The sequence below is a fragment of the Centrocercus urophasianus genome, unplaced genomic scaffold (genome assembly GCF_019232065.1).
Source record: "Centrocercus urophasianus isolate 14NV4802_14NV808 unplaced genomic scaffold, USGS_Curo_1.0 seq_22, whole genome shotgun sequence".
Lineage (NCBI taxonomy): Eukaryota > Metazoa > Chordata > Aves > Galliformes > Phasianidae > Centrocercus > Centrocercus urophasianus.
This window is the reverse complement of record NW_024884778.1, coordinates 11410051-11429885: the sequence shown is the minus strand read 5'-3', so window position 1 is coordinate 11429885 and position 19835 is coordinate 11410051. Positions and strand designations below refer to the sequence as shown.

Below are 19835 nucleotides of genomic sequence, written 5' to 3'. Positions count from 1 at the left end.
GCGTAACTAAAGCTGAAGATTTTAGCAACTGTATGAAAGATCACTGCTTACCTCCCCAGCTCTTTAAGTTTTTTTTGCATTTTGCAGTGGACTTTCCAGTGCCATTTTCCATCTGGGGTACTGAGATCCTCCAGAAACTGTAAGAACTGTTTTAGTTTATCTGTTCAGGAGATAAGATAAATTTCACAATCAGCAAACTGAAAAACACTATTTCAACATATACATAAAAGGGGAGAGATATTTTGCTTTTTTGAGTTTTCACCAAAGCAGTTACACAACTATGAGCACTGCCCCAATACTTTAGGTTTTATTCCTAGATGATTAGCCAACAAAAATATTCTAAAGCAGAGAGGTTTTGCTTCGAAGCCTAGCAGTGGTATCTGCTTTCAAAACAGCTGATTCAGTCAGCATGATCTGCCTTCTTAAAATATCCATGAGATCTGGTAACTAAAGATAAATATTCAATTTCAGATATAGAAAATTTGAAAGAACACAGATTTCCAGTAACTTTTTTACCACATTATTCATGGTTCTGAGTAAGGAATAAAAGGCCTTGTATACATAGTAGACAAACTTCAACAGCCAAGATCTCCATGTTCACACATTCTCCAGACAGGCCAGTGAGAGATTCAGGTTCTCCAAAAAATTCACATCATCTCTGAGTAAGACAGTTTTCTCATATCTTTAGAGTTCTGTGTTTTTATAGCTCCAGAAAGCATCACACTTACCTGTTGTGATGCTCTCTGGATTAAGGACAGATTCATCTGACACAACAAAGCCACCCGACATGAAGAGTTCATTGTAAGTGTGATTTTTCACATCGTCCAAACTATCGACACCCGCAAAGCTGACACAAGAAAGCTTCTTCAAAGTTACTAAGCCTGGTACCTGTTTAAAAATCCAAAGAGGTACACAAGGGAAAAGAAAACAAAGACTGCAGCTAAAAAATAGATGAAGAATCTTCTTGTCAAACTTTAAAACATATCTAAAAATTATTTTTAATCTCTTGCTTTAGGGGGTGCTCCCAAAAACATTACAGGTGTTGGTTCAGGGATACCTAATGTCACTTTAACAGCTGCCTTCGCTTGCTGTTACAGCAGTAGAGAACTAGAAACAGAACTACTGGAGCCTCAACAGAACTTAACAAGGACTAGGAAAAAGTACTAATTGCTAAAATGCACCAGAAGTATTCATCACCAACAATGTGCAGTTAGAAGTAGTTATGGGTATGTGATCTAATAGGACTGGACACAACCACAATTTTGTTTCTTTGAAAAGGCAGCTAATCAGACTGTTGTTTAAATATTAAGAGAGTAGCCTTGCTCACAGTGAGTTCTTCTGGCTATGCTTTGACAGTTGTTTTCTGTGGTACACATTTACTTATGTGAAGTACCTTATGGATGAGGTTGTCGATGTCTTCATTTTGAATAATTATCAACAGTTTATCTAAAGCAGCTCTTCTTTTTAGGAACTGTTCTGGATGGCACTCTGTATTACCTAACTTAGTAAGATACTCCTGACACCACAGAAGGAGATAGCGGGGGGAAAAAAAGAAAGGGAAAATCTCATTAAGCCAAAGCATTCTCCAGAAGATGACAACATTAATAAGTTTCCCATTCAAATGAATTCCAGAGAGACAACTATTTTTGTCTTTCTGATGCATTAAGCAGAAGGATGCCGCAACACAGAAACGGGCTGCTTTAGCAGGTAGGTCAGTCTTACAGAGTAGCACGGATGTGGCCAGCTGACAAGCTGACAGTCTATTAAGACTGCATGAAGTTTCAAGAAAACATGAATTTTTATGACTTCAACTTCCATCTTGCACATTTAAATGCAGAATAACAGCAATCTCTAAAGCTACCCGGACAATTAACCAAAGGGGGAAAAAAAAGAAGGAAAAAAAAAAAAAACACCCACACCACCACACATAACATCTTAGCAAGGATACGTGAAAATATCATCATACTCTTTCCAAAAACGTCCTCCCACAAGCCTAACCCTTCTGGCTGCACCTGCACAAAGACCCAAACTCCAACCAGTTCTGCTTTTCAAACAATAAGAATTAGGTAAATGCCAAATCAAGACAGACTCTGACAGCCTCAAACAAGAACTGTGGCAGGGCAGCCTGTTTTCGCCATTCACTGTAACAATTCAAACCTTTGTGAAACAAATTTTAGACTCCCTTTTGTTTCAAGTCCAGTTTTATAAATTCTGGTTTGAAAGCTACACCACTCTATTTAAACACTACAGAGAGGCTGAAATGGAACACGTTTACCTTGATTTCTTTGCAGAGAATGCTTTCCTCCTCTTCATGAATATAAAATTTCACAGTGTTTTTCTGTACATCTTTAATAATTTCAACCAAACTGTTAAAAACTTCAGGTTTTAACTGGCTGATAAAATCAGAAAGAGCTGGTTGGTTTGAAATGTTTAAGTTCTCTGGGGATTTCTGAGTCTTTTCTGGTGACTCCATCCAATTACCACTGGAAGGTGTCTGATCAGACGTCAGCATAGCTTCTGCTTTAGCATTCACGTGTTCTGCTTCTTCCTTCACTATGGACAAGCTCACTGACTGCTGCTCAACAGAATCAACATCTTCCACCACACTGTTACACGACGGCTCTGTTAACAGCGTCGTGTCAGAGTCCCTGCAGACAGGTAACACCTTGGGTGGAGGCTTTGGTGCAGCACTCTGAACTACTTCTGCTGATGCAGGACTACAGTAAATTGATGGAGTATGTCTGGTGCACGAAGAGGACAAAACAACACTCTTCATTTTCTCACTCAGTGTCTCTACATATTCTTGCACAGAAACCTCTGATGTCTGTAAACATACATATTCAGAAAATCTCATTATCCTCTCTTGGCCCAAGATGACTGGTGTGAACATACCACTCACATAAGAAATATTTTTTTCCTGCAAAATTTCCTGAATCTTTTTTACAAAGAGACTGTATTCTTCTAATATTACAGTCTCTACTATTGCACTTATGGAATGCTGTGTTGTAAAATGGTGATCTGCTAGCTCACATTCATCTTCAAGTTTCTCCACTTGTCTTGCATAAAGTCCATCTTCTGCTGTCCTCTTTTGTGTGTCTGAAAATGGAGAGTATGGAAACTGATAATCATAACTTCTCTGTCTATTTATTAGCCGGGGGTCACTAGGGAAGGCATCCTTTGGTGGTAAACACACCAGCGGTTCTTCTGGTGATTTCAGACCTATACAGGAAGAGTTAATCATCATCATCATCTCATGTTGGAAAGTGACAGCAGATACAGCACAACCTAAAAAATACAGGCTTTTGGTTTTTGTTTCTTCACATCTAACAAAGTTATAAGCGGAAAACCAGGAGATTTCTGTAGCAGAGGCAGTAACCAAAACAGCATTAGCCATTTTTAAAAGTTAGTGTTCTTCTGGAATTGACTTGGAATCAGATTTAGAAGTTAAATGCACTCCCTAATCTGAAGCCCATCCACATCTAAAAGGAAAACATTTGCCACTAGCAGGATCTCTTTTGCATGGTGTCAACATCATCTCACAGTTACTTCATACCTCTACAGAAACCGGAAGTGTTCCATTTTATTTCCTTCATCAATAAAACTACATGTTCTTCCTTCATCCTTCAAAGCTCAACCTTCCAGTCAAAGCAAATTTCTAATTTTCTTTAAAAACACTATGAACAGATATAAATCAGGCAATTTCAATTTGAACCTGGTTTTCTGTTGCTCTGTGACTTTAGCATACTTCAGCATATTGCAGCAGAACTGCCAGGTCACAGCCTAAGCCAATGGTTGAGCACCAGGTGAGAAGGCAGGGCGAACCCAAGCAGGGCACCTGAGTGACCAGAAGGAGCCTGGATCTGCCCCTCCTCACTCTCATTTAAGGGGCAGCTCTCTCTCCAAGAAGTAAACAGAAACTGCACTTCTCTCAAATTGTCAGTGGTTGTTAGAAGGATTGAGCTCATTTTTTCTTCTTCTTCTAACAGTCCACAGCGCTCATGGCTCAGTATAAGGCACTGCCATCACCTTCCTCTGCCTCACACATGTCAGTTTAGTTTAGAAGAATTAGGGAAATTCAGTATCAGATCATGATGTTAACAGAGTAACTCACTTTGAGCTTGTTAGATGTAAGCTACTATATATGATATATATGAGGCTATATATGTGATACTTGAGCTACTGAACACTTACCAACCTACACTACTGTAATTAAGAAATAGTATTATAAGGAACTCTTAGCAGGAAGATTTGAAATTGTTATAGCTTTAAATTTGGTGCTATTTTCATGTAACATCTTACATTTTGTTACAGGCAGTTACAAACCAATTTTACCAGTGAAAGAAGAAACACATAATTCACTCGTGCTTATTTAAGAATTTCTGTAACAATGGGATTAGGAAAAAGTCTTCACGATGCACACTAAGAACACATACTGGACTGATTAGCTTTTTTCAAATGCTATTATTTAGTTTTCTGGAAATAAATATTGCTTTAAAAACAAAAAGAGAGGGAGAGGGGGGGAGGACAGGAGAGAAGGAGAAAGGGAAGAGATTAAGACCTGTAAAGAAACTGCAAAGATCTTCTAACAGAAAGATATGCTGCTGGATATAAATACCACTCCAATGTATTTGTATAAATTTATTTTGTAATTTAAAATAGAGTTGCCTTGACTGAACTAGAATTTCCTGAAGGCAGTGCCCTTCAGAGACATACACCGTTGGGTCACAGGTCTCCATGCACACAGGAAAAAAAAATGCATCAGCAGGTAGTAAAACACAAATATAGAATTCAACAGCTTTTAAAGCACGAATTATGACTTCTTATTCTTCCTCAGTAATACGCTGTAACCAAATATGTGAAATAAACAAGAAAAAAATCCTGCCAGAAAGCAACCTTAGAAAAAAGAGCAGTTTAAGAGCTTATTACTGTTCTTGCAGACTAAGACTCAGATTTTTCACTGCTTAGTAGGATCGTTTCTACAGCATCTCCACTCTGGAGTCTATTTTGAAATCAAATTCAAGACACACATGACAAAGAAAGCATCCTATTTTTTAGCATCTAAGATGAATGTCATCAAAAGCCTTCACTTTGAGAATATTTATTAAGGTATTAATCTTTTCTTACAAGAGAAGGTACAAGCAAGAGCAAATACCATTTTTTGCTGAGCATCTCAAAGAACAGCCCCCAGTTTGAATCAAGGTCAAGTTAGGATGCATTAGTTCAAACACGCACAAGTTAGCCTTCAAAAATAAGACTGAGGTTTGCTTGCTGTTGTCAGAAGTTTGGATCATGCAGTCATGAAGAAATGTGCAGTAACATGATACAGAAGTAGTCAAAATGAGTTGGGAACCCATGAACAACTCTCCTCAACACTTCCTGACGCTGTCAGGGTACATGCGAGACAACCCCCTTCACACCTCAAGTCACAAACTATTAAGAGTTCTTAGAATTAAGTTCAGCTGAACAATGAGCTCTGTATCAAAATGCTTTTATTTACAGAGAAAACAGAGAGATCACTAATTTGCTCTTCTGCCGTTGTGCAAGAATGAAAGAGGAAGACTGATGTTCTCTGAATTCCTTTCTACACCTTCCTTTCTATAAAACCAAACCAAAAAAAAAGCAACACATACATCCTCTGGCTTTAGAAAGCCATCAGTTTCAGAAAGAAATGAACCTGCCTTTGAGTTATACTACAGAATATCAATTTTCTAAAATGGGATTTCAAAGCCCTCTTGAAGACACTAAATAGAAATATATGCCCAATTAAAAGTGCTAGTTGTCTGGAACACTAAAGGCTTTTTGACCCTTCTATAGCTTTCTTGATGTACTTCAGTAAAAAGGGACCACTTGCTGAACAGCACATTACTGATCTTGCTTTCTGATGAAAATTCAATCTAAGGTGAGAATAAAAGCTGCTCAGTAGTTCAGGCTGTAATGACATACGGAATCCCCCCAGCACATACTCTTCTCTCACCTGTTTATCTTCATATTTTTCCAGCTGGTCCTTCTGATCTTTTCCTATCCCTCCTGAAGGAGAGCAGCAGTTAGCATTAGCAGAGTTTCTTTGCATACTGCACCTTCTACAAGATCACATTACAGAGCCAGTCAATACTTATTGCAGGGAGAGCTAATTTCAAGAAACTCAAATCCAGTCATGCTCAAGACGACCTCTTTCACCTCTCAGAAGATCTTGAAGAAAATTTCTTCTAGAAGAACCCCTCTAGCATCAAGAACCACATCCTGTATTCACGTGCTAGCTAGCTCAGCAGCCATAACCACATCTGCCGATACGCACAGTGGCCAAGCCAGTGGCAGGAAACGAAATAACCGCCTATCCAAACAATTTTACAGCCCTCAAGCCCTTAAAGAAAACACAGAGAACATCAAGCTATCATTTCTTTAAAAAGCCTAAGCATACTGTAGAAGGAATCCTATTTTCCTTGCTTTCCTCCCTTCTCAGCCAAGCACACGAAGAAGCCACAGAGCTAATGACCAGATGAACATCACAAGCGTCAGAGATCTCCAGGTCCCTCAAATGAGATGAGAAAGAAGTATGTTTTCACTCAGAGAATGCAGTTAACACAGTCTGTGTGGGCTTAATCGTGAGGCCTCAATTCATAGCCCTGAATCTACAACTTCTCGTCTATTCCTACACGCCAGTTTCCACACCCTTCAAAATCCATTATTTTATGTTTTCCCAAGACCTGGTATTGTTGAGTCATCAAGAACTAGAACAAGAAGCTTCTTGTATAATCTTAAGTTTTAAATGTTTAGATACAAAGACTTCAAGGCGCCTCTATTAGAAGCATGTGATGCAGTAAGAAGTAGACAGCTTTCTGTAAGGATAACACATTTTTCATGACTTCTGATTACTAGTTGCAATTATTCATCAATCCTATCCTTCAGCAAAACACACTGAGTTCAAACGCAGAATTCCCAACAGTTAGGTACTTCACCACGTAAGTACTCAGGCATTCACATTTCTGAACTACATCACTGTACCCAAAGAAGTACTTTTCCACAAGTGGCTGTTCTCATCCAGTAGATTTGTTTATTATTCAAATAGCAGGAACAACTGCATAGAAATCTGCATGCCTGTGTACCAACAGGTGCCCCAAGAACGGGATCTACGAAATGTACAAACCCTCAGAATATGTTATATTTCACTATGTGCAGCAAGGTAACAGTTAAAGCCATCTTACCCGTAATTGGAATAAGTCTCCAGGGCATTGCAACCTCTGTGTTATTTGAGCTGGAGTGATGCCTGCGATAAACATGTTCTACAGGTGTACTAGGACAGGGACTGTAGTCTTCAAAGCTACTTACACTTCCAGTGCTTGCTTCCTAGAAGATACAAATTCTCAGTTTACAGCTGTTTTATTAAGCCTTTATCTACTGAACAGCTAATGATACGACCCATGTTCACCAGCACACTGGAAATGTTGCTGTTGGTCAAATCAAGTCAAAGTTAGAAATGCTGACATCAGGTACTGCTGCATTTCATTTATCTGTCCAATTCTTTCCAAGGCAGTGACAGACCATCAGCAAAGATGCCAAAAGTAAATAAGGCAGTCATAAGCACATGCCATAAAGTACAGAAGTTGTGGGAAGAAGGGGAAAGAAACAAAAAGAGGGGAGGGGAAAAAGAAGAGAAAAGAAAAAAAGAACACCTACTCCTTCACCATTTTTAGGCTGTTGTGTTGATAGCTGACTAAAGGAATCTTCAAATAGTATTAAACTCGTAAGTAAACCAAATTCACCTAGCATTCCAGACTGTCAAAGGCAAGAGCACAAACACAGGTAGGACAAACTCTTCCTTGTTCACAATTAAGAAACTGGGCTTTGTGTGGAAGTATCAGTAACAGAGACCACAGAACAACCATTCTGTACAGAAATGTGAACACCTGGGGTACTCTGATCCCTAAGCACAAGGCTTTCTTGGAAGGGTGTCTAACTGAAGTTGCACAGTATTGTGAGAAGTATGCATGGAACACGTCTTCTCCACCCAACTGCACCAAGAAGGCACATCAAGAGAACTAGGCATGCAGAAACTCTGCTCCCAGCAGAAGACAACTGCCCAACCAACTTCAGTATCTGCAGAACCACGATGCATCCTCCACTGCGCACATTTTTGTCTCTGCCAGACACCGCCAGAGAGAAGCACAACTCCTTCTCCAAAGTACAGGACTGCAAGGTAAGGATTGGGGGATTCTCACTTGTGTTCACAAGTGAGTGGTACTCTCCTGTCTGCTCCTATAAAGTAGGAAGTGGAATACGCTTCGGAAAAGTTGGGCCAACACTAACTCCCAAAACTGGAGCAAGGACTAAAATGAAGGGCTGATGGTTATGCAGCAAGAATTACTTCCTGAAGCTCCATCACTAGGAAAGTTCACTACCACAAACCACAGAAACAGTTATCTAAGGTAAGCTGTTACCATTGTGGTGTGGGTTTTTGTTGCTTTATTTTTTGGCTATTTTTAAAAGCACTCCAGAATCTATAAAGCACCTTGAGTTTACCAGGACAACTGACTTGATTTTGCCAATTTGTTCTACCAACAGAAGACAGTGCTATTATTAAAATGTAATACAGTTCTCGTTCTACTTCCTTATACAGCTATGCTTGTGTAAGATACATCCACAACCAACTCTAAATATCAGAGTGTGGCTCAACTTCTTTCAGTTTCTTTCCTATAACAAGATATGCCGAAGAAAGTCTTGGAACTATACTGTCTCTGACCAATTTACTTACTTTTTTGGTTTGGATTTGTGGGAGAAGGGAGAAGAGTTCAAAGCATAAGCTTTGAAGGAAAGGAACTCGACTTAGATCCAGAGGAGCCTGGTCAAAAAAAGCTCCTTTAATGCCTGCAAAAAGACTTCATAATCAAAACAAGCTGTCACACTCAAACCACCTGTCACGTCTGCAAGGTTAAGGAAAATACAGGAACATAAGCAAAGGATGGCTATGAACACTGAACAATGTCAGAGCTGCCATCAGTGGATTTTTGAGCCCCACAGCTAAATAGTATGCAATCATTAATGGCCTGCTCAAACTACTGCGAGAGTCCATAAGCAAAAGCGACTCCTGATGCTTTACAATCAATTCTCAGGAAAAGCAACATCTAGGCAGTAACTAGAGAAAGAACTCTCAAATGAACCTTTGTTACAGGTTCAGAAAATACCAGTGCCTTAGTCAGATCAATAACCAGCCCTTAGGAGGAGGAAGGTGGAAAGCAGCATTTGAGCTCTATTACAGCAACAGTTCACCTGTTCCTTTTGCTAAAAATATACACACACACACAGACACCTCTCTGTCTGCCTCTGCCTCCCTCAAGGTGAGAGCCAGAATAAAACACCTGAGTACTACAGAAGCCAAAATCAATTGCAAGGTTTTAGTCTCAGCAAACATGAAAAAACACTGATATACAGCAGTCAGCTACAGAACAACATGAATTTTGCTTCCTACTGCCAAAGCAGCAGCATATTACACCTACTAGGAAATAAGGTGAGGAAGACTGACCATGGCTGCTTTTAACCTCTTAACTATAATCTTATTACAGACAAAGAATGAGGAATAAATATCTTTTTTTTTTTTTTTTTTTTTGTATGTTCTACCAAAAAGGAAGGCTTCTCCACAGAAAAGTTAGCTCTTATGTATATAAAAATTAGGTCTTGTTATTCATTCTCATAATACTTAGGAAAATAGTACATCTGTTAACAGCATTAACCTACTGCCAGTTGCACTTACTTTTACAAGTGTGTGTTCAAAGCCTACTTCACTGGCTGGAAACCGCAGGTCAACATCGATAGCAAAGGGTAAGCAAGCAGGATCAGTCTCCAGCATCACAGGGCTCTGAGGGTCCTTAAAGTTAACAGGTTCAGCCTGAGCAGCGTCAGGAAGCTCACGATCATCTTTGTCCTGTGCTGGAATGGATTCATATTCATAGTTTTGTCTCACATCCTCTTCAACTTCATCAGCATTTAGTCTTAAAGCTTGATTTACAGACCGTGCCAACGATGAATCCGAGTGTCCTGAATTAGCTATTGTTTCTAAAAGCAGTTTAACAAGGCCATGTGTGTCAGTAACAGCAGGGTCAGATGCGTCCTGATGTCTCAAGTCAGTATCGTGTCCACCGAGACCAGAAATAATGGAGAAAACCGTCTGTGGTGGCTCTGAGGTTCTGCCCCCTTAGGGAGGGAGCAAAGGAGAAAAGCAATCATTACTGAGTCTTGAAACCAGGCACACGCACCCCAAAAACCTACACATACCCTCAGTCTCACTCATTAACAACAATTCATACAGCAAACACTTATTTTCTTAATAAAAATTTTTAAACAGGAAGATGTTGATAGAGGTTTCTAAAGCTAACAGCCTCCCCAGGTAAGTAATTTTGTTTTCTCAGGTCATTCAATATGACACTATTTTATGTTTAAACAAAATTCCCAGCACACAACCTGCGTATTTGATGAAGAATATCACAAGGCTTTCATCACTGATTAGTTTCAGCAAAACATTTCCTTCATTTCTTCCTACTGCAGTTGCTCCAAAAACAGGTGTTTATCTTTAACCTCACAAGTTATCTTAGATGAAGCATGATTAAAAAGTTTACCATTCCTACCAAACACAGCCTTAGAACAGGGCTACTGTTCTTCTACACCCCCCCTGGAAGGAACACATACCACATGTATTTATTCATCCTTGAAAAAGACAAGCTAAAGAACTTTAAGCATCTGATGAACCTCTTGCTCATTTCAGCACATACAGAAATACAAAATTATTTAAATGCTATTCAGCTAATAAAAATCCAATCATGTTCAATCACTTAGCTCTCAGTACTTTTAGGCACTATTTTGGCAAGACACATTACTTACATGGATATACAAAAACATGGAAATTCAAACCACTGATGTTTCTATTTGGTACCTCTGACAAATGTTAGGTCAAAATTCAGTTTTAAACAGACACTGTTTTGATTACAGCCAGGTGGAAACGCATTCACTGATGTTACATAACAATGTGCAAAGACTCTCAAGTTTCATGTGCTTCCAAATTAGAATCCTGTGATTTAGCATTTAGTCCACCCTCTGTCTTCCCCATCTACACACACCTGTCAAAAGGGAAACTGCTCTCTAAACTCAATCTCTTAATCTTCCAAACCAATCCTAACATCGCAACAACTGCAGCTTGGTGCACACCCCTCTCTTCTTCATGCTACACTTCTTCCCAACTCTCCGTCTTCTGAAGCAGGCTGTATCACTGCCCAATGGAACAGACAAAGGGCACACCTTATGGGCTGATATAATATTAAAGGCAATTATCTGAGGTTTGCATGTAGATAGATGTCATGTACAAAAGAAATTATGTCTCAAAACTGTAAGGATGTTTCCTTGGTCCCTATTTCAAAACTTAACTATTCTCAAGCTTACAATCAGTCAACATTTACTGATTATTAATACAGAGCATTGGAGCCATAAGGAATCAGAGCAAAGCCTGAAGTCAGACAGAGCCATTAGGGTATCAAAGCGCGCTTAGCACTCCATACTGCAAAGTCTCAGGCAGTTAAATAGCTAAGCAAACTGGTGAAGTCTGTCAGTTTGTCTTCCTTCCTGTTTAACTGTCTTCTAGGAAGAGGTACCCTACATCTCTATTAGCATCACACATTAAACTACACAAATATTAAATCTACTAAGATTAAATCACAGGTGTTCTGTGCATTACAATACCTAAAGAGTAACTTCAAACAAAATGTTTCTTACCTTCATATTGACAGTTGTTCTCTGAAGATTCACTCATTTTTAAGTGTTTTGGCAAATTTTCAGGCTGTCTTTCCAGTTTTCTTTTCAGTCCACTTTTATTTCTAAGGTCCTCAGAATCAGAATCTCCACCTACATTTTTTTTCCTACACTGGATTAAGTTAATGAGGTCTTTGAGTCTATCTGGATCATAATCCCCAAGATGAGGAAACTTTCGCTTGGCAGCAGCTGCTTCGTATTTTGCATGGATTCTTCTCCCACTTTTCACATTCCCAAACTCAGAATCTTCTTCTAGAGCTTCATAATCTGAGATGGGACTGAACTGCTGATGCTTTCGATTTCCCTCCATCAGCTCCCTAGCTCTAGAAACAGGTAGCTGATATGCTGCACAACTGAAAATATAGTTTTGCAAGCAGCTGTCGATGTGAGATTTATTTTTTGGAGCGGGATAAAGAAATTTTTTGTCATCCAACCGTGATTCATACCGATATAAGACAAATTCTCTATATTTTCCAGAGCCACTATGGCATCTTCTCAAATACTCATTTATATACTTTTCCACAACAGTATTGAAATCAGCACTAGCATCTTTACGAGACTGGATTAAAGCAAAATGTAGAGACTGAATAAACTTCGTGAATTCTGGAATGATCTGATTTTCGTGCAAGGTCACAGTAGTAGAGTTTTTCTGTGTTCCACATGGAACACTTTTTTGTGCTGCCATAAAAGAAAAGGGAATTCACAATTAAAATCAAATCATAAAGCTATAAATAAATGACTACTGGTTAGCAATATTCTGTATTATGCATACTTAATGAAAAACAATTTGGAACGACTGGAGAAATAACCCAAGAGCTCAGAAAGGAAGTCAAGTAACCTACTTTTAAAGCCTGCTTAAAAGTCAACCTGCTCATAATTGTGAACTGATCACTTCCATCACTTCGTGGCAGCCCAAATCCAGACACTCACCATTTTCACTTTAAATCACTTTATAATCCCTTACAGAAGGTCACTCCAGAAGCTTACCAAGATTTATGACACAACAGCTCCCTGCAAGAAACCACCACCTTGGCCATAACAAATTGCTTTTCCTGGTTTACACTGACACGATGTATCACTAAGTCTTAAGCAGAATATAAACATTTAAATGAGCCCATAGACAACAATCTCAGCAGTGAACAAACTTACCTGAGCTCGTTACACCTCTGGGCTCTGGAAACAAAAACAATGCATTTAACATGCGAGATCGTCCAGTTTGTTGGTCTAGAATGAGAAAAGAAGAGTAGTGGGGAATGAGAAGACCTTCTGTGCTTCCAAAGATAACTCGACCCCTAGGGAACACCACAAAAATGAACAAAACAAGGAACACTGCCCTGCACAAGCAAACACAGAAGAACCAACACTCCCTCACACCCACCCACCCACACCTCAACCACCCAATCTGAAAATGCATACCATAAGGGGATGCCATTTGCCAAGGAGAAAGAAGAAGAAGAAATCCTCTGTCCATAAGTGGTTTTACAAGAACCTGTTTTCAAGGCCAAAAAAAAAAAAAAAAGCACACTGCATCAAGCAACCAAAGACATTTTCTCACTACAAATACTCTTACTGCCTGTGAGCTTAACTCCAGTATAGGTGGAGAAGTGCTATAAGCACTGTTTTGGAGAGCGTCAGCTTCATAATACCAACAAGATCATAAATTTTCCAGGATGCCTCTAATTACTGAAATGATTCTCAAAAGGGAAAAGTAAAATCTGCTACACTTACAAGTTTCTCTTTTTCCAGCTTTTGAAGCAATCCCTCCAAGTGACTGCCAGAACGGGACTTCTCCACGACTTCATAAAGGCTACTATACATTCCATTTCTCAACACTGACACGGCACGAGAGGAGAAAGAAGTCAGAAGAAGAAAATAAAATAAAATTCAAATTCAGTAAACATTTAAAAGATTCATATAGAACAATTTACCTTCTTTTGCCCCTACATAAGTTTCTTTATAGAACAACAGTGGTGATATTTTCTTCTTCAATTGGTCAATGCTCACAGCTTTTTCCAGGTCGAGTTTCTCGGGTCTAGAGAGAAAGGGTGGGGAATTGGATTGTGGAAAAATAAAACAATTGAAGTCTCCTCTTCTTTGACCTCCACAATCCAATCCTTACTGGCAAAAAAGAAATGATCAAATACACACTTGTAAAAATCAGTTCCTCAGGCTGCCCTGTGAGCCAGTGGTGTTCATTGCTTCAAAAGAGTACGTGTCACTTAAATAACAAAAACACACCAAAGAAAAATCCAAAGGCTGACAAGAGTTGTGAGAACAAACTTAAAAGCAGCTCTGGGCATTCCTGACTCAGGAGTCTATCTAGTTTAACATATTTGAAGTGTCTGGCCACAGTGTACTTTTCATCTGAATATGCCTGAAATCTGCTTAGTCTATCAGAACAAGTGTTAATAGAGCAATTTTTTAAACTGTTGTTCCTTTAACAATTATACTCACAGCTTGCAGGGAAGGAAAGCACGTACTGCTGACTTCAAGGAAACATGGCATAAAAGTTTGCCTTTATTCCAGAGCTGTCCCCTCCATAACGTATAGTTATATTTATCTAAATTAAGACGGAAACGAAAAGAAACACTAAGTGAAACCACTTAGGAGGGACTGAAAGGAAATGGCAGTAAAGTGATTGCTGATGCTCCTGAAGCTGTTTTAGGGAAACTTCCTGCTAACAACAGAGCAAACCTTAAGTAATGTCAAAAGATAATCAGAAAAGCTTCTGCAATCTTGTTTTGACTTGATCTCAGCAGAGCAAAGCAGGTTGGTATGTTACCTGTACATGGCCATACAAACACATCCTTGTTACCAGCCTCTGTGCAACGATATCCTCTTTCCTTACCTTAACTGCCAACCACTTTTACACATATGAAAGTTTTGCCTGAATGATGGTAAAAAAAAAAAAAAAGGCAGTTGAGGATCCTACTATTTGAAGTACCCTTGAAAAGCAGATCTGTGAATAGAAGATATGTTCCTGCCATACTAAAAGTGGAAAAAGGAAAAAGAAAAAAAAAAAAACAGCTTTGGATTTTGTTCAGTTCTGATTCTGGTAAGAAAAGATACACCAGGAGGAGTCTGTGAGATCATCTGATATTAGTAAGAGATCCCAGCAATCACTATAGTACAGAATAAAAGCTAGGCACACATTCAACATAACTAAGCAATCATTCTGGCTTGATAAAAATGGCCATTACCTTCCATGCCTACAATCACAAAGTAATACATTTCAATTCATTCTTACCTGTACTTCTATCTGGATTGAAGCTGTTCGATCTAACAAAAAGAAAGGAGACTGAATTACTAGCCTGAGACAGAAGCTTCTGGATACTAGATTTTATACTAAGGATACCCTACCAGTCTAAAATAGTAAAACTGATAATACACTCTTCAAACTCAAGCTATCGTTACAAAAGATTCTCTTATCTCTGATACCTGATAATTGCTGTTACACTAAATGCTACAGTCCCCACAACTGGATGCCTTCCTACCAGCACAGGTATTATATTCTATCTGTAATCAACATAGACAGTCACTCCACAAGCAGTGAAGAGTCCAGAGATAAAACATACAGAACATTTTCTTGAATACCAAACAAGATATTGCAGTGAACACCATTACAACTCTACATTTATTCTACTAAACTTCCTTTGTGGATTCCACTTAGTAAAGGTTAGGTAGATGAGAAGAGCAGCAGAACTGCTTCCTAGCCAGCTTGATGTATAAAACCAGTTAATCATCTCTCATTTTGCATTAGAAACAGTACAGTAACTCCTTGGGACACATCCTTTCATTTCAACACCGTTAATAATTTAGGACTGGTTTAGATTACTGCAAGCTATGAATTCATGTTGTATGCAGCCTTACAAAAATTCATTTCCTAGCTTACCTTGATGGGGGCAGAAATTTCGGTGCTTGCACAATTTCATCTTTGTAAGTAAAAGAAACAACAGCATAAGGACAGACATGCCTGGGTCTTCGCCTTATCTCATCAAAGCCATATTCATAAAAATAGTACTAGAAAAAGAACAGAACACAGCATTAAATTAGAAATCTGGTAAACTAGATTCCACACACTGACAGTTCGTGACCATTCTCCCCTGAAAGATGCATTCTGTTTCACAGGAGTATCATAAAATATACTAATAACTATATGTAAAGAAATGGAAACAGATTAATAGCTTGAAATTCATTATGCCAAATATTAACTTTCACGTCTAAAAAGTTGGAAGTTACGCTCAAGGAGACTTCTCCTATCAAGTCTGAGAGCAGGTACGTGTATATAAAGGAAAGAGAAGAGACTGACATACTGTTCTGTAACTGAACACAGGCTGCTGTGGGCTACTAGTGAATACACACAAACCAGATTGCAGTGTTAAAGTATTAGACACAACTATTTAGGTGTTCAGCATTAGCTATGCTTCAGGCAATTCACAACCATAATTCTGGGGTTTGTTTGAATCAAGTTTTGAGGTAAGGTAACACATCCTTCAGTTTCTACTACCTGAGTAAGTTCGTACGCTCGATAAGCCAGCAAGGAGGTTACTTTATGTGCATTCTTTGAGACATGACACTCATGCTTTGGTGTCGGATCTAAAGCACTCTTTACTGTTGATTCCATTGCTTTCATACCTATGTGGTCATATATACTCTTCATTTTTCCCTGTAATAAATCAGAAGAATTGTAAACATAAGCTCTTCCCTGAAAATGGCAAAGCATTCCACATGTAACAGGAAGTAAAAGCAAGCAAAAGAAAATAGGCTTTGAAAAAAATGTTAGTAAGAATACATTCTTTCCATACTTTAATAAAAATATATATATATATATATATATATATATATATTTCTTCCCCTTCATAAACATTTCTTATTCTTTATTAAGCTCAATGTACACACTGAATTTTAAGTGTGGTATGTTTCTACATTCTGTGTAAACAGGTAATTGTATGAAGGGAGGTTCAGTAAGTACAGCTAAAACCACCTTTATTGCATCACTGATCACTACAAGCCTTCATGACCAGATAACATCAATTTACCTTTATTACTTTAAAAATAATCACATCTCCAGTTGCTCCAACTTCTAGAGGATTGGGTTGCAATAAATCAGCATACCTTGAGATATATATACCTGAAAGGAGTATCAGAAACAAAAAAAAGCACATTATGCTGAAGTTTAAGCAGCGTTACAAGGCACTAAAGCTTTTCACAATCAGATCAGGAAAAGGAACAAAGGCACATTCCCAACTCACAACTCCTAGACACCAAAAGAAATATTTAATCGCACATGTGTGGTATTAATTATTATGTGCACCACAGCAGAAAATGGCCATGAAGTCAGTTACAAAGGAGCACAGCCACATCACTATAAGCGTTGTGGTCCGAGGCCATACAGATACATATTAAGAAAGTACTCACAAAGTCAGTCATAAAAGCACTCATGCTTGTGAGCACAAAGAGCCAAAGATTGGATGAATTCTTTGGCCTCACAATTTTACTGGCAATACAGAATGTATACAATGAAAAATAAAATGTACACGACTGAAAATTTCATTTCACCTTTGAGAGAGGATTTTAACCAGAGTTACAAAGCAGTGTTCTGACGCCAGTTTACTTTGCTAAAAATGCCCACATGTGATATTCCTGAAGAGAAACACTAAACCAGTAACTGCATCACCTTTATCTGCTAAACCATACTGAATGATATCAGCACATACAACAAAAGACAGTTACCCATGGAAGGACTGCCGAGAATTGCTATTTTGGAGTGGCCCACCTGCAGCCCCTTTTCACATATGCTTTGGATCTGAAAAGAACAGACATTTTTTTTAAACAGGTCTAACAAGAAAGCCAAAACACGGATAGAATAAAGAGTGATAAACTGAACCACAGTAGAATTCCAGCTGGACTAAAAGCAATGACAAAAACAACCCACAGACACAACACATTCCCTGTATCTTAAACTTTAAACACCTATTTTGAACATTACTTGCTTTAAAGACACTTCTGATTTACAACGCAGATGCTAACCTGCCATATGATCGAATACTTACAAGTCCTGGCTCTACAGTAGCAGAAAAAGCCCTTTCCATCATTTTCATTAAAAAAAGTATGGCTGAACAGAAACTAAATCTTGTGCATACATAGGAAAGCAGCATGATCACCTCTGCTCAGTCTGTTTTTAAAAAAGCAGGAAGGAAATTATGCATGTTTCCATTATAAAAATAACTTCTAAGCAAGCTCTTCTTTTATTCAAAAAATAAAAATAAAAATATTACTAGAAACCCCACACACAGACCAGAAAAATCTATCCATAAATCAGAAATGAAAATATACTTTTATAAAGACATATAAAAATGGCACCACAAATAACAGACAATAAGAAAGATTAAACTGTGAAATAATATTGCATCCTTTCCATCCATCTACACCTTCCAGTGCTGGATGTAGCAGGAGTAGCTTAAAGATCAGCAAGTGTGCTGAAAATATCCAGTTAAAGAAAATACTGCTTAATTAAAAATTTAGAAAGGTTACACACAGTTACGTTTTCTTACCTGAGCTCGATCAACCATCAGAAATGCATAGGTTTCAGAAAGCTCTTTATCCTGACGACCATCAAATTTCAGCTCTCTGCGCTTTTCTGTGAACTACCACAGCAAGGTCTTAAGTTACCTAGGGCAGTAAGTTCTTAGCACATACAGACAGGTTACTGCACTATCAGTGCTGTAAGGCTCCATCCACATTAGCAGATCCAAGTGCACAAAACCAATCAAAAGGCGATTTTGAATGAGACAGGGGAAAACATCTTCTGGCAAGTCTGTGCATTGCAGTAGGCGACAGTGCATAGTTATGCAACAATGCATAATATTTTAACATTACTTGTCAACAAGTGCATGTAGCTCAATGCCTTCCATATCACCTATGAAATTCCAGGATTAACCCTTATTCACTTTTTAGGAGAACAGGACGATACTCTTTTACACAGTGCACGTACTTCAGTAGCTCTGCCTGATACTGAGGTGGTTCCACAGCTGATACACACCTGAGCTGTAACACACAAATGGTGTAACAGCAGAATATACTTCAGAGTTCACAAGATAAAAATTTGAGCAAACCAATTGCACGTTCTGTCACTCCATACATGAAATCTGAAACAGATTTCAGGGGACCAAAAACTCACTGAAGACAGCAAAGACTGGATTTAAGAAACACAAGATAAGGTACAGCAGAAGTGCTTCCACTTTCAAGCTAACCATGCTTCTTCACTTACTGTGCTCAAGGAACCAACTTGTTTAGATTGCACTTCTTGGAAACTGATAAAGATTAAGTAAACTTCATAGCAGGAAAGTACTTCAATCATAAATTTCCATAGAAGAATCAAACCATTCAAAGAAGACTATGTAACTTCTTTACAAGCCCCTACAGCCTCTTTACAGCTTATTAAAAAATAAGTAATATCAACAACATTTTAAAAACAAAATATGCACAGAGCAAAAGGATCCCTCACACAATTTTTCTTTTATTCACTGAATATCTCAAGTAAAATTTTATACATTTGTAGCAATAAACTTGCCTGAGGAATTGTTACTTACATTCCCAGGGATGTTCTTTGCAATTTGATAAGAAGCACATAAGCAGAAAATACTCTTTGGGTCTTTGTTTCTAAACTCAAAAAAAGCATTGAAGTTGATTTGATTTGTACCATAACCATAAAGAAAACAGAAATATACTTACCTCCTTTTCTAGCAGCTCATTGTGAACTAAGCTGGCTCTCTTGTAGTTAAAATTGGACACTGAACTGGGTTCCAAGTAAGATGAATGCAGAATCTTCACAACATCATCAAACTCTCGGGAACCCACAGCTACTGGCTGAAAGAGTGCTATAAAATACAAGGAGAAAAAATAAGCACCAATATACACCTTAAAAAATTCTACATCTTCCAGTTTGTTGACAGGAAATGCATGAAGATACAGTCATGGTCCATTTCAGGTATTTTTTTAACACTATATTACCTTCAAAATGTGGAATTCAGGCTAGAAAGTTG

At 38.3% G+C, this 19835-nt stretch overlaps 1 protein-coding gene across 4 annotated transcripts in view; it reads right to left on the bottom strand.

Moving 5' to 3' along the window:
* TASOR (transcription activation suppressor) overlaps positions 1-19835 on the bottom strand; it is a 28116-nt gene that overhangs the window by 2330 nt on the left and 5951 nt on the right. For 3 of the 4 annotated variants that reach the window (XR_006169757.1, XM_042823812.1, XM_042823811.1), the window contains exons 2-20: positions 19525-19670; positions 18345-18437; positions 17524-17596; positions 16830-16921; positions 16298-16456; positions 15683-15810; positions 15038-15069; positions 14245-14350; positions 13719-13822; positions 13519-13622; positions 13207-13279; positions 12940-13014; positions 11755-12468; positions 9746-10185; positions 7203-7344; positions 2276-3219; positions 1394-1516; positions 729-888; positions 52-160 (exon numbers count right to left, since the gene is read on the bottom strand). Coding sequence is in view for 3 of the 4 variants with exons in the window: in XM_042823812.1 (XP_042679746.1) it covers positions 52-160; positions 729-888; positions 1394-1516; positions 2276-3219; positions 7203-7344; positions 9746-10185; positions 11755-12468; positions 12940-13014; positions 13207-13279; positions 13519-13622; positions 13719-13822; positions 14245-14350; positions 15038-15069; positions 15683-15810; positions 16298-16456; positions 16830-16921; positions 17524-17596; positions 18345-18437; positions 19525-19670 (3817 nt within the window). In the remaining variant the exon portion in view is untranslated. Of the gene's footprint in view, positions 1-51; positions 161-728; positions 889-1393; positions 1517-2275; positions 3220-3347; positions 3358-5974; positions 6028-7202; positions 7345-9745; positions 10186-11754; positions 12469-12939; positions 13015-13206; positions 13280-13518; positions 13623-13718; positions 13823-14244; positions 14351-15037; positions 15070-15682; positions 15811-16297; positions 16457-16829; positions 16922-17523; positions 17597-18344; positions 18438-19524; positions 19671-19835 lie in introns of all 4 variants that reach the window. The other variant, XM_042823813.1, reaches the window with a different exon arrangement.